Below are 14,321 nucleotides of genomic sequence, written 5' to 3'. Positions count from 1 at the left end.
CACATTTTTCATACATATAGATATATATATCTATATATAATCTCCCATGAGGCCTGGCTGTCTTAAGGCCTCTTCTGTCATCTTTACATCTTCACTTTGTTGTCTTCTTCTCTGGTCCTAAATGAGATGTGGAGTAGTATAACACTTAGGGCACTCGTCACAGTGCCACCACTAATCACCAGACCCATACCAGTTTTATCATAATTAACAGATCAAAGAAGCGGAGAGAAGGGCGGTCATACATTATTAAACAGACACTGTGTGTGTGTGTGTGTGTGTGTGTGTGTGTGTGTGTGTGTGTGTGTGTGTGTGTGTGTGTGTGTGTGTGTGTGTGTGTGTGTGTGCTCCTGTATGTTTGGCACGTAAGTAATTGAAGAATAATATAGTTATCTTTAAGGGCACATTTCTCTAGTTAATTCACCAGAGATAAAGTTGCACAAATGGTCCTCTAAACAGGGTTTTCTACTGATGCATACATCTTATCTTAATGCTCTTCTCACGTTGTGATGAGACTCATCTTCCCAGATGACCCTTGAAGTGCTCTTCTGGTGTACCTCCCTCCTCGGGAACACACGCACACAAACATACAGACCTGCATTTAGGAGATTAAGGTCAAAGAGGCGTCCGCTCTCGGTGAGCAATTGTGCAGCGAAGGCATTTCTTCTTCCACAGTATGTGCTCCCCATGCATATGTGAGGACCCTTCACACAGCCTTACAGATGGATAATGGCCGACATCTTCTCCCGTTTAATTTGTCTTCCTTTGGTTGGAGGAGAAGTGTTGAAATTTAATTAAGCTCATCTATCTGCTCTGCCACATTGTGATCGGCGATGACATTATATTATACGCTAATTGTAGGCTTTCGCAATTCCTACTTTGTGGTAATGACTATCATCAGGTACCTGTGCATTTATTCATTGCTGCGATGATGAAAGTTGAATATGAGGTAGCTTCCATTTTCTACTTCACTCGTCTTTCTGTCATTTCGTCCCATCGGCGTCACATCTGTCTATTAAAGGCCATCCTTTCTTTGTCTTTCTGTCGCTGTTGCTCATCTTTTAGCAGCCTCTTGAATAGGCTCCCTGGGGGCCGTAATAAACCTGTAGTTAGCTGTTAAAACCATGTGCATTTTAGACTAAATGGCCCCTAGCGTCTCTCTGCCTGCTGTTGGGTCTTACAGCCAATGGGCCTTAAAATGACTTAATTTCCTATCTGCCTCCTGGGGGAGCTTTTAGGGGAGCTAAAAGCCGGTCACAGCCCACAGAGAGTGAGTATCAGGAAAGCCTCTGGCTGCCGTGGACCCCGGCTAAATCAAAAGCACTATCGCTTTAATTGCCACGGGGCAGTTTCAACGCAGAAATACTGGCGTTGAGTTGTAAATTGCAAATTATACCATAACAATTTCCAAACAGTTCCAAAAAGTTTAAATATTCAAATTGCTTGTTTTGTCCAATCAACAGTATTTAATGCAAAGATATTTGATATCATAGAAAACTAAAGAAGAGAACTAGAAAATAAACACATTTGAGAAAATGGAACCAGCACATTTATGACATGTTTTGCTTAAAAAAGGACTTTCACGACTGATGGGTTATCAAAATAGTTGCCAGCCGATAGTAGTTTCTAATATTCTACTATTTCTCTAATAACATACACTTGACACTTAAATAACATACTCGTATTTGTTTCTTTGTTTACCATATTTTACTGTAAATGTTCATATTTTCTGTTTAGATGATGTCTTATACTATTGCACTGTTTATTGTTGGGAACCATTCACCGAACCAAATTCCTTGTCTGTGTAATGTACTGACAGTACATGTCAATTTGCTGATTGAGTTGTCTTCATGTTATTTTACCAATAATTCTGTTGATTTTGGTAATTGCAACCTGTCCACTGCATTTGGAGACTTTAATGTTGACATCCTGTGAGTAGAGACATTTGGATCTCTGTGTCAAGTGGTCTTACCTCCACATTAGATTGTTCAGTTTATATCATTTATATATATATATATATATAAAGCTCAAGCTACACTGAGCACACAGCTGAAAATATTTTGGCTTGTTTTTTACCACTGCTTTTACCTTTCTCTGATCGTTGGACCTTGGAATAAACAAGGATATTTCGGGACTCAATTAGCTACTTTTCATCCCATGCAGACAATTGGCTTCAAAGCAGCAAAGCAGATGACTCTAATCCATGTTTTCACTTCAAAATGTTTACCCACATTGATTCCCTCATTGGCAGCATTGTCCCTGGCTCCCGTTCCCCCTCTCTGGCAAGGTTAACGTATGTGTGCCGGGCTGTTTGCTTGCTCATGAGTGTATCCCTGTGTTTGCTATTCCTCCCTGAGCTCTACATATCGATGTGATGCTGTGGGACGGTTCCTTTAAGGCTCACTCCCGCCCTCAGGGTCACTTTGCCACACCAAAATCAAAAGGCCTCAGTGATTGACACACAGAGTCTGCAAGTATAATTGATTCATGGAGGACGGAGAGTGTGTGTGATAGACACTGGACGAAGGACAGGCAATGGAAAAAAAGCAAAGAACCGAGTTGAGGAATGCACTCAATGAATGGGAGCACAGGGCCAGATGGATGAAGTGAAGGTGTATGACTATTGTCGGCGGGGTCTGAAGGCTACTGTAGAGGACTTCACCTGACCCGGTACTAACAGTACGCCATCCAGTCAAATGAATAAAAGCCTTGACAGTCAATAGCAACTCCGTCCCCCAGCGATGAACAGACATGAATTCTGCTGAAATGTCTTTAGAAAGCTGTTGACCTTGAATGATTTCCCATCAAAGACCAAACGCCGTGTTGTGTTTTCACTCACAATTCAGTAGATTAGACGAGAGGACAGAGGGACACGTGGAGTAAGGAGTCCTATTTGTCAATATTGACCGAGGTGGCGGATTGTTATTATTATTATTTGTCGTGGGAGTATGATGTAAGTCATGGTGTATCACTATTGTGATATATATATATATATCCTGATAGAGAACATTTTTTTGGAAATTTGATTGAGAAACCATTTATAGATGAACTAGACGGGCACACTGGTGATATTGACAAACTTGCAAGCTGCAATAAAATGAATCCAATCATAAAGCAAACATGCCAAATGTTTGCTGGTTCAATCTTGGCAAACAAGTCATCGAAGTCTCTGGGAACTGGTGACGGACTTCTTTTACTGCTTTAACACATTAAGTTGACTAAAGGAATCGTCAATTATTCACCTCAATATAATTGTATAAACATATATATGTAATGTTCATCACAACTGCACTTAACACTTTTAATTTGTCGAAAGATTTGTTGATTTTATTGAACTCAAAGACCCAAATAGGCTTCCATCACTTACAGTAACACAGAATTTAAGAAATGTAGGATATATCTCAATATTACAATTACCAAATCTAAGCCATGTTGAACTCTATAGCTTATCAACATATAGATATTGTTTTCCCCAACTCCAGTTATTGTTATTTGTGTAGCCGAGCAAGGGAACTCGGACTGAGGACATCGCCTGTCAAACCCTGAGTGTGTGCATCCACGAGCAGTGACGACCGTTAATGCGCTGTAAACTATTAAAACTGCTGTAAACCAGCTCTCCACCGCTCCCCTCCTCCTTCATTATATGTCCTCGAAAGTGTACCCAGTTAATAGTGTTGTGTTGGTTAACAAGCCCGTGAAGTCCTCGGGAAGCAGCATTATCACAGCGACAGACGGACACAGGCAGTTCTTTATCAGGCCTCTGCATGGCGGTGACGGCGGACAGCTCCGAAATTAGCAGCCCAGAGAGGACGGCAAAGAGGCAAATAACATCATTACACATTGCCAGCTGTGTCTGAACACCAGCAATACCAACATAGTGGTTGTTATGCAGACAGACACACACACACACACACACACATGGTTCTACACAGAGCTCAGTGTTACCTCCACAGTGGGCTCTGCCGCAGACCTTGTGAGGTGTGAAGTGTGTGTGCAGGGTGCAGCGCTTCTCATTATTAACAGTGGTGTTGGCTTTGGCATCGGGAGAGAAGAGGGGCAGCTCGGCTCAGCCAGCAGTCAGCAATTTACAGGTCTGTCGGAGAGAAAGAGGTCGACTGGAGGAGAGGGAGCATCGCAGCATTTAGAGCTGCAGACTGGGACAATGAGCCGCTGCTGGATGTACGATGCGTTCATGTTGACTTTACTGCGAGGGGTTTTATTATGGGGATGTAAATGTGTTTGATTTATTATGCAACACTTGGCAGTAAACCACGACTCTGTGGTTGTGAGTTTGAGGTGATGTGTGTGTGTGTGTGTGTGTGTGTGTGTGTGTGTGTGTGTGTGTGTGTGTGTGTGTGTGTGTGTATTTGTCGTGCTAAATTGGAGATTTCTTCCAAGGTTTAGTACCAGAGCGCCTGGCAAACGCCTGATAGCATCAGGATTTATGCTTAGTGCCATGATAATCTTGTTTTACGCTGCATTATTTTCTTACTCTGACTTGCAAATGAAAGCTCTGATCTTTCACTGGAGTAGTCATTGGTGTACAGTTTGTGTAGATATATGAACCCATTGCTACTTCTTTTAATAATTAAATGATTCTACATGTTTTTTTTCAGTCAGTATATCTAGTGGACTGCCTGTGCAGGTCACTGAGACAGGAGGTGTCAAGAGGCCAGGCTGTTAGACATTGGTTGCGGAAAGTGAACAAACCTGCAACAACAGGATGAATAGATTCTTAATGACAGTGTTGTTGAATCCACTTTGGTGTCAGACTGACTGCAGGGTCACAGTGGGCTGCCCTCTCCTCTCTCCCCTCAGACAGAACACGGAAATAAAGGAGGATTTATAGAGAGGAGGCGGCCGGAGACGCCATGACAGCACCACACTGTTGAAAGCAATCTTCCACCTCAGTCTTGACCGTAACACGATTCCTCCTCCGGCATGACCCTGTATCATGATGATTTATAGCAGGCAGGGAAGATACTGACTCCTCTCTCCATCCCCTTTCCTCGTGTCTTTCCGCAGAAGGGATCTGTAACATGACGATGGACTCCAACTCGATGACGATGACGATGCCCATGCCAGACCCCAACCCCTGGGCAACGGCCATGAACAACCTGGGGATGCCTCCCATTGGAATCAACGGACAGCAACTCATGCCAGGTACCAAACAACCACGGACGCCTTGGTGTTAAGAGTTTATTTCAATATTCCACCAGCAAAGAATATTAGCAACTGGGCGTTTATTTACAGTCGTCTTTGCTTTGTATCTATCTACATGTTATGAGGCGAGAAACGTCAAGATGTTGTCATGTTAAGAAGACTATTTTCCTGCGTTTTGGTTGCCCAATAACAAGCGTTATTTCTTTATTTATGTTATTAAGCAGCATCCTGTACATGCTTTTATGTTGTGTTGGATGTCCTTTTATCTAATTTTGTAACATTTTATGTAGATGTGTTCACTTCAGAACTGCAGCTTTAGCTCGTACACCGTTCCCATCATACGAACTTGATTTATTTTGGGTGCAATAGTTTTCACCCCTCTGGCTATTTTCCTTTTTAAGGCATAGCGAAGTGTTACAGAGGACCCAAAAGAGATTCTTCAAAAACCTCAGTATTTACGATTGGATCTGTTTCCAACAGCTGGTTGTGTTTCTGCATCTAAAACAGATCATTTAAATTCATTTACAGAAAGAGCAGGACTTCCCATAGTGTGGAGTGGTAATGTTTGACTGCATTAGCGTGCAGCAGTGTAGGATATCTGCTGCTGTGGAAGTGTGTGGCTGCATTGGTCATTTAAAGTAAGTGTGTTTGAATAAGCAGAACAAGCTGAAGCTGAACCACATGAGCTTTGTCAAACAAAGACAAAAGCATACATATCTTCCCAATTTCTGCTCCTCTATTTATATCACACATGTCAGCTAATGTGCACACTAGAGAGCTGAGCTCAGCACTCTACAATGACAAAACGTCTATTGTCATTGGTTGAAAAGCAACTGTTTAACAGTTGGGAACCAGCTGTTTATGGGGGTTAAAGCAATGAAATTAATTTCATTATTTCTCTGGTATTGTTGCAACCTCCGGGAGCACAATGTAGAGCTGCTGTACTGTGATGAGCCACGATGATATTCATCGCCACCGATTGCTCTGCTATCTATAACGTTAGGTTCAGCTGCACCCTCCCACTCTCCGTCTCTGAGGAGTTATTCTGCCATGTCTTTTCTCTATCCTCAGTAGAAAGCCTTTCCCTAAAGCCTTTTATAAATCACTTCCCCCTTCTTAGCTGAAATGCACTTTCATATTTGAAATATGCCAGGCTTGTGTGTGTGTGTGTGTGTGTAGATGCATGTGTGTACGCACTTGGAGACGAAGAGTCTTCCAAATGCACTCCTGGAGAAATATTAAGGGAAGCACACACGCTCTCACTCACTCAGGCCTGGCATATTTCAAAAAACAGTAAACAAAAACCTTTCTACTGAGGAGCGAGAGAGAGGACACGAGTGGTAATAAAACGTCTCCTAAAGGGAAGCAGAGGAACGAAACCCAGTGTTGGAGGTGAAGACTGGATGCTGGACACACACACACACACACACACACACAAGCATCTATTCATGAGTGGTGTTTGAAGGTGCCAACTCCCTCCTCTTGAACTTCATATGCAGTGCTTTAAGGCCTTCTTTTTTTTTTGTTCAGCAGATATTTGAACTCACCATAGCAGGAAAAGCACAAGTGTAACTAATAACATTAATGGTGGCTCTGTTCCATTTTAAGTGTTTCATTAAGCCGTGCCGGTGATACAGCATGCACAGCGACCAGAGCCCTGAAACTGAAACACACACACACACAAAAAAAACAATCGAATGCAGCAATTAGTGATGTTATTAGCTGCACCTGTAAAACAGGTCAAATAAACTGCTCTTACATGTAATCAGACCCTCAGACAGTTCTGGCCTACAGTCATACTTAAAACCAGGTGCATGTAGTTTTGGTTTTGGAATGTGTTTGTGTAATGGAAAGGAAAAGCGAGTAGGAGACCAGTTGTTAATCTGTGTGTGAAAGAATAGGTCTTTTTCACACAGCAGACACTTTGACTTGTCATAGCAGGAAAAGCACAGGTCAAACAAATCTGACCCCTCCCAGTAAACCATGCCGGCGAGCCAGCATGCCCACTACCTGGACCCTGGAACTAGCTCACCTGAAAGGCATGCACTGGATTTTATCGGCATCAACTTGTCCGATTTGGAGTCGCAGCTGGTGGGATCCCATTGCAAGGTGGTCTCCGGTTAAAATTGGGTTTTAATTACCTCGGACAACGTAAAGCATCCATGTTTGTTTTGTTTTATCAAGAAATTCTGTGTTACTTAGAGCCAAGTTGTGTCTATTGCAGCTTTAATGTTGACGTGAACACTATTCACAATTCCGAAACTGCTAGTTGCTACTTTATGACACGCGTGTGCCATTAGGTTATAGGTTGGCGGTGCTATGCTGGAAATACAGGAGTTCAACGGATCCCATATGTAAACACAAAAGACAAAGGAGTGATTTGTCTTAACCGGTGCAATAAACTAAGAGGCTGAGGTAGATGTCAATCAAGCGCAGTCCCGTGAAGAGCTCTAATCAGGCAAAGTAATGAAACTGTCCTGTGTGGGTTTACCATGGGTGTGTGGGGCCTTTGAGCCCGGACTCGAGTAATACATCAGGTACCAGAGGCAGTTTGAGATGGGTAGTAGAGAGAGGAAAGAGGGGAGGAGACCGTGATGGAGAGGAAGGAGACTCGGGTCTCTGCTCCTCCATCACCTGGAATAACAGCTGGTGTTTCCCTACCTTTCCCTCTTCTTCCTTCCTCTTTCCTGTCCCCCATCCCTCCCTCCCTCCCTCCCTGAGCAGCCTAAATTACCCTACATCTCATTTATATCTCATTACAGCTGAGCCAGCCTCTGCAACCCAGAGCCACATTGGAGCACTCGCTGTTCATCTGCACTTCACAGAGCTGAGCTCCTTTACACACTCAGACCACACTGAGTCACACTGACATGCTCCTCTGGGCTCGAACACTACGTACTGTCACCCAAAGGTGCCAACAATCGACACGTAGTTACATAATGCATCAATAACGCAAATGTTAATCAATTCAAAACTTGTTTTGCTCTCCCAGATGGACAGTAAAAATACCTTTGATGTGTTTCTGTCCACATTCCAAAGGAACTTTACATATATTACTCACAGGCTTATAGTTTCCACCCATGCAATTTATTTTTACTTCACTCTAGCCAAAAAAAACGTGTATGTACATATATATATATATATACATATATATAAGTGGGAAGAGATCCACTCAAAGTCTCTCGCTCTTACTTGCCTCTTTTTCTCAGTTTACAACCAGTAACGAGGCCTAAGAAGCTCAAGGTTAGCCACGAACAACGCCACGATATTTGATCAATTCAGCTTTTATAGACTACTCAGCTCTGTGTAAGATATACTTTGTGCCAAACATGACACCTGCACGCCTCTTCCTCTTTTCTTTTTGCTTTATGACACTGCTGTGAGCACAAAGCTTCTAGAGCAAACACTGTTGCATGATGTCACACAGTCTTGTTCTGTCATGTGGGACTTGTTACCAGAGCACCTTGTGCCTCTGCAGTAATCCATGTGGATTAGTTATTGATTCTCCATCATGACTGAACATCATCTGTTGTCTCCTTTTTTTGTTTCACCTCTAAACAACAGGGGAGAGTTCACCGCCACCGTCTTTGTCCTCTTTCCAGCGTGTTTTTGTGCACCAACGATTGGTCACATGCTTCTTGCATGTAGCTCTAAGTGGGTTTTTATGTCTCACTTTCAGGCTCATTCATTAAAAGAGACTGCCTGAGCGGGAGTGCTTTCATTGCACATTATAATTTTGCCTCCGTTTCATCCACCGTGAGCCTGGAATGTGTGTTTTTTCCCCACAGTCTTTCCCTGCCTCCAGCCAAGCGGATTTATCCAGACAGACAGCTGGATAAACAGACCACTGTGGGCAGAGCCTTGAACACTCTGTAGCCTCACAAAGCTGGGTTCACGTCACCAGTGATGACAGTTTTATTTCTATAGATGGACCGGCCAGTGGTTGTGTGTGTGTTAGAAAGTTATTAGTACATGTTTGTGTTAGCAAAGTGTTTGGATAGAGGGAGAAATTTGGACTCAGGCCACAAGCATGAGTCAAGTTTCTATGTACTTTATGGTAAATGGTGCACAAAGTATAGAGGAGTTGTGATGTGTTCTCTGATCCATAATCTTTGTACGTATGGCAGCGATTGCTTTCTCCTCCATTTGTTTCCTGTTAAAGGACATTTTCCTCATCTGAGTCAAGGGTCTGAGGATACAGGGTGTCGTCTTTTGGACAGATTGTAAATCCCCCTGAAGCAAATGAGTGTTTGGTGATTCTGGCCCAGCCCAAGCTGTCCCCTCCAAAATAAAACTCAGGACATGAGAGGGGAAACCGGGTGAGGATTGAAGTAGAGACCCCACCCCTCCTCAGAGAGCACGTTGGGGAAAATTACATTAACTAGAAAAATGAAGTTGCAATATTTAACAGAAATCCAAAACGACTCCAATACTAATACGGTAAATAGACTCCCCGAGTTTTTAGTAAATTGTCTGTTCTTCAAACTGCACCATAGTCCAAGGTGTCAAGTAAGCGACGGTGTGTCAGTCACAGTTACCTTGTTGGGGATCTGTTGTAGCTGGAAAGGTGGAGACGAGCCTCCTCCTCCAAACAGCTCAGGGGAGAAGAGCAACACCGAGTCCTGGGAACAAACTAGTAACTCTGTGAAGCGAGGAGCTAGACCTCAGGACACTGAAGTTAAGGAATCTGTGTCAGGCGTTGCAGTGATGTCGGGCATATCTCTGGAGGAACAATGTCTCGTATCGATTGCATGTCTGCCCTCTTAATAGCTGCAGGCGGCAGTCTGGGTTTTTATTGTTGTGATGATGACGTGCATTCTCAGTGTCAGTTCTAATGATTGCTGCTATTCTGCAGACTGTGTTCCCCCAGTGGAGAGCATAGCATAGGGCTTGTTTAAGTCTGTGAAACCCCAATATGTGTATAGTAAGGTGAACCTCCAGACAGACCAGACACAGTTCCTGTGGTTGTGGAAAACTTGAAAAAGGCCCAGCAGGGCTTTCACCTCTGCTCAGAGGAAGTTATGGTGAATGATCCAGGTTTCAGAAACACCAAGAGATTTATTTATTTATTCTCTGAACAAAAAGTGTTAAACAAGGAGTTTGGTTTCAAATGGATCCAGTTACGTTTGAGTGAATGTCACCAATAGCAACATCCCTGACTACATACATCACTTTAGCTAATGCTTAGCTAAACCACAACGACAAGCGAAATCCCCAAAATCTGTTTTATGACATGATGGATAAGTCATGTCTTACCCCAAAAACCTGATAAGTAAAACCCCAGACACAGTGTGAACTGTGAGAACGCAGCACAGATGGGAGCAGTAACAGCAGGAATCAACATCTGGTTTCTACATATTTGACATGTGACACAGACCAAGAGAGGGATATCCTCTTCCAGGAGTGTTCCCCAACCTTCATCAGTGTTCTCTCCAGCACATCCAGACTATAAGGAGAACCAGATGGAGAGTTATAGAGTTCCTCCTCCTATATTTCCTTCACAGTATGTATTGTATCACAGTTTTGTACATTTAGTTCCTGAGTACATTTGGTTTTGATCTGAAGAACCTACCAGTTGTTCACAGCCTTTTTTGGGGCTCGGATGAAGCGCTGTCTTCTGTATGTTTCAAACTTTGTTGTTTGGAGAAGTGACCTAAAAGTCCTCCTCACAGTGACTCAGTGTGGACGTGAGTCATGCGGAGTTCCATCAAAGACATACTTTTCAGATGCTTTTATTTGAATGTTTTCTGGAGATCCGTAGTGGTGAAATCACAGAAAAAGAACAACGAATAAATGAAAGTCTGAATTGTATTTTTAGTTCTCTCTTTAATCATCTTGGGACTTTTCAAATGGATCCTAACTCCCAAGACTTCACAACATGAGGAGTCCTAAACACCTTTCAGTCAGACCTAGTGAACAGTAGTAATGCTTGTTCAGACGCTCTCATTTTTGTTTTGGTCTGACCTTGAAAGTTAAGTGTGTTTTGTGTAACCGATAACGGCCCACACTTCTATAATAATAATAATAATAATAATCATAGATGTATATATTCACAGCAATGAAGGGTTAGATTTGCCTGTTTGTGTTTTTTCAAAGCTGCTCATGGGCAAAAGGAAAATGTGAGGAACTTGCACAGACGCACACACACACACCACCGAAAGGAAAACATTTAGCATTCACACACATGTTTTTGCAAGGTTATCAGAATCAATTTAGATGCACACTCTTATGCATGAATACACACACACACACACCCTCGGGAATAGATAAGCAGGCTCCAGGGACAGACGACTGTTCCCTGAATAAACAACCACTCTTTTGTCTGCTGCATCCCACTCGTCCTCATCCCTTTCCCCACGGTTGCCACAAACCCTTCCACCACTGTACACACACACACACACACACACACACACACACACACACACACACACACACACACACACACACACACACACAGACACAAAATCACAGTGGAATATATGAAAACTTAGTGTCATGCTTCATAGCCAGTCACCTAAACAGTGCTCCTCATGCGAATGTATAGGGCACATGACGTCTCCGATATGAATCGGGGTCGTCTCATTTTCACACATTAGCTCACCTGGATTAACATTAGGAAATACTTTGGCTGACAGTCACTCCTTTGCCGTAAGCGTTTTTCAATCCTTGGACTGCATGCAGTGCCCCTTTCTGCTGACTGCTCAGGAGCTGCACTGGTACCTATGCCAGAGGTTTTGGGCAGCTTGTGGGCGGACAGGGTGGATATACAGTATGTCAAGGGGAAAGAAATACAGCAGTAGTTATAGGGCTGCAGAAATGGGACTTCCTGACAGTTCTTCCTCTCCATGGCAGCTATATTAGATTGTAGGCTAGATATTGCTAAAGGCTAGATTTGTTATGGAGATGGGACTGTGCAGGTGTCGTATAAAGAAGACAGATATTTGAAGGCAACATAAGGGAGCAGATTCTTATTTAGATATAATGCAATAAAGAGATGGAATATCTTTTATAAACAGGGAGCTTCAGAAAGCGTTTTTGTTTTGATTCCGTCCTGCCGGCTGGAGAAATGTTCCTGTAAGAGAAATGAAGTCGGATGTGTTCATATAAAAATGCAGGGAGGGGGGAGGGGGGCACTCTTGGCAGAGATCGAACGAGGCAGATTTCAGCCACTGGTCGGGTTCCAGGTGGCGTGGCTAGCTCGCCTCATTAGAGAATATTATCAAGCATGCCTCACAGCCACCGCCTATGTCTCCGCACAAACCCCCACCCCGCCGCTGACTGCTAGAAGGGACGTTTACCCTGGAAATCAGAGAGGGGATAGACGGGGAGGGCAGACGAGGATGACACGAATAGCTAGGAGCTTCACAAAATCAAATGTCAGGTTTTTTCTATATATATATATATATATATATATATATATATATATATATATATATATATATATACTGTACCTCCTGATTGATGGGCAGCTCCAAATGTAATAACTTTGAAGAAACCTCTGGGAAATAGATTGTTTAACATCAGGTGGAAGGAAGAGCATTTGTACAATATTCTCCCTTGCGTGTGCACTCATGCATGTTACTGTAGACGGAAGAGGAGTTTCAGTATTCTCTATCGGATTGAGAGTACCGACTGAAGCGAGTAGACGAGCGTGGTAAAAAGGATCAGACAGATGTGTGGCCGTGTGTGGGTGGACCCCGCCTCGGGTTGCTTTTGTTGTCCCACTTCAAGAGGACAGTTTTGCTCTCTGGATCTCTGCAGCCTCTTTTTTTTCTCGCAGCGGATCCGCAATAGTGCCGTAAAGAAGATGCATTGTTGTGCCGGCCTTTGCTTTTTCACACTGAAGCAAACAACTGTGAAGTTTCCACAGATTCAAAGAGACCTGCTCTCCCTCGCTCTCACTGAGTGCACAGCGTGGAGGCTTTTAGCACGTTATTGAACGGTGCATCATTTATTGCCAGGGAACAACGTTTCTCTCAAAGAGCGTCATTTGATATTCACAAGACAATTTATAGTTTTAGATATGAAATATCAAAAGCAGAGTTTCCCCAATTGTTGAGGACTAGTTAAACTCGTGTTTTCTTTGGCCGTCCTCTTACAAATGCAAGAGAAATTCGAAACTTTTGGCTGCAACTAATCATCATCATCATCAGTCAATTAGTTGATCAGTTTCTCAGAGCCCACGGTGTCGTGTTTCAATGGCTTGTTTTGTTGCCCCCACACAATCCAAAACCCCAAAATATTCAGCTTACTTTCATAAAAGACAAAGAAAACCACCAGATATTCACATTTTAGAAGCTGGAATCACTTTATTTTCATTACACATTCCGACTGAATTAATGAAGAAAATTGTTGCTGATTAATTTTTCTGTCAAATGACTAATCAAGTAACCCACTAATCATTTCAACTCTTCTTCTCAAGTACTTAAGCGCTACAATCATCCGCGCTCATTTGCACATTTGTCGAGGCTCCCCTTCATGACCCGGCTCTCGTTGTCTCAACCTGGTATCTCATTTACCATTCATCTAGTCTGCTGCTTGAATAAATTAAACAGGAGTAATGGTCTCACAGAGCGTTTCTGTGTCCAATCGTGTTCACAATTCAGTATCAGTCCACTGTTAGTCGATTGCACCCACAGTGCCGTTCCTTCATGAGGTATTCTTCACTTGTTAAGAGTAAACTGAGACGAGTCTGAAGATATTGTTTTGTGCCTTAATCCACAGCTCCCATGGCTGAGACACGCTCTGTATACTTATGTGAAACCTTCCACTGTTTCTTAGCCAATACAGATGAAATACTCAAAAAGTCCTGCCTTCAAAATAGTAAATGTACAAAAGTTTTATCAGCTAAATGTACCTAAAGTACTACTTTTTAGCTTAGTTTTCCCAATAGCTATTTAAGTCAGACATAATATAAAATGTATGCTATGTAGGGAACTGTTAACTGTTATCAACGGTAGCTGTGTTTGGTGTGAAGCAGTTGTTTCAGTGTGGCTTTAACATTCCTTGAAGCCTTTGGATGTGTTCTAGTATTAAATAACTGTGATGGAGGCGCCCTGATGACCCACTCACCGACTCGTCCCTGTAGCATTTCAGATTAGTGGATGTTGAATGGAGTTGCCTGACTGCTCGGCCTTTTTATATTTATGAAAGTGTAGCCC

At 42.9% G+C, this 14,321-nt stretch overlaps 1 protein-coding gene across 5 annotated transcripts in view; it reads left to right on the top strand.

The window, feature by feature from the left end:
* The window catches only part of enox2 (ecto-NOX disulfide-thiol exchanger 2), a 143,565-nt gene that overhangs the window by 92,367 nt on the left and 36,877 nt on the right, over positions 1-14,321 (top strand). For all 5 annotated transcript variants that reach the window (XM_079167066.1, XM_079167065.1, XM_079167069.1 and 2 more), the window contains one exon: positions 5,023-5,160. In XM_079167066.1, the coding sequence (XP_079023192.1) occupies positions 5,023-5,160 (138 nt within the window). The remainder of the gene's footprint in view (positions 1-5,022; positions 5,161-14,321) is intronic.

This window comes from Pholis gunnellus, assembly GCF_910591455.1.
Source record: "Pholis gunnellus genome assembly, chromosome: 10".
NCBI lineage: Eukaryota > Metazoa > Chordata > Actinopteri > Perciformes > Pholidae > Pholis > Pholis gunnellus.
This window is presented reverse-complemented; position numbering and strand designations above follow the sequence as displayed.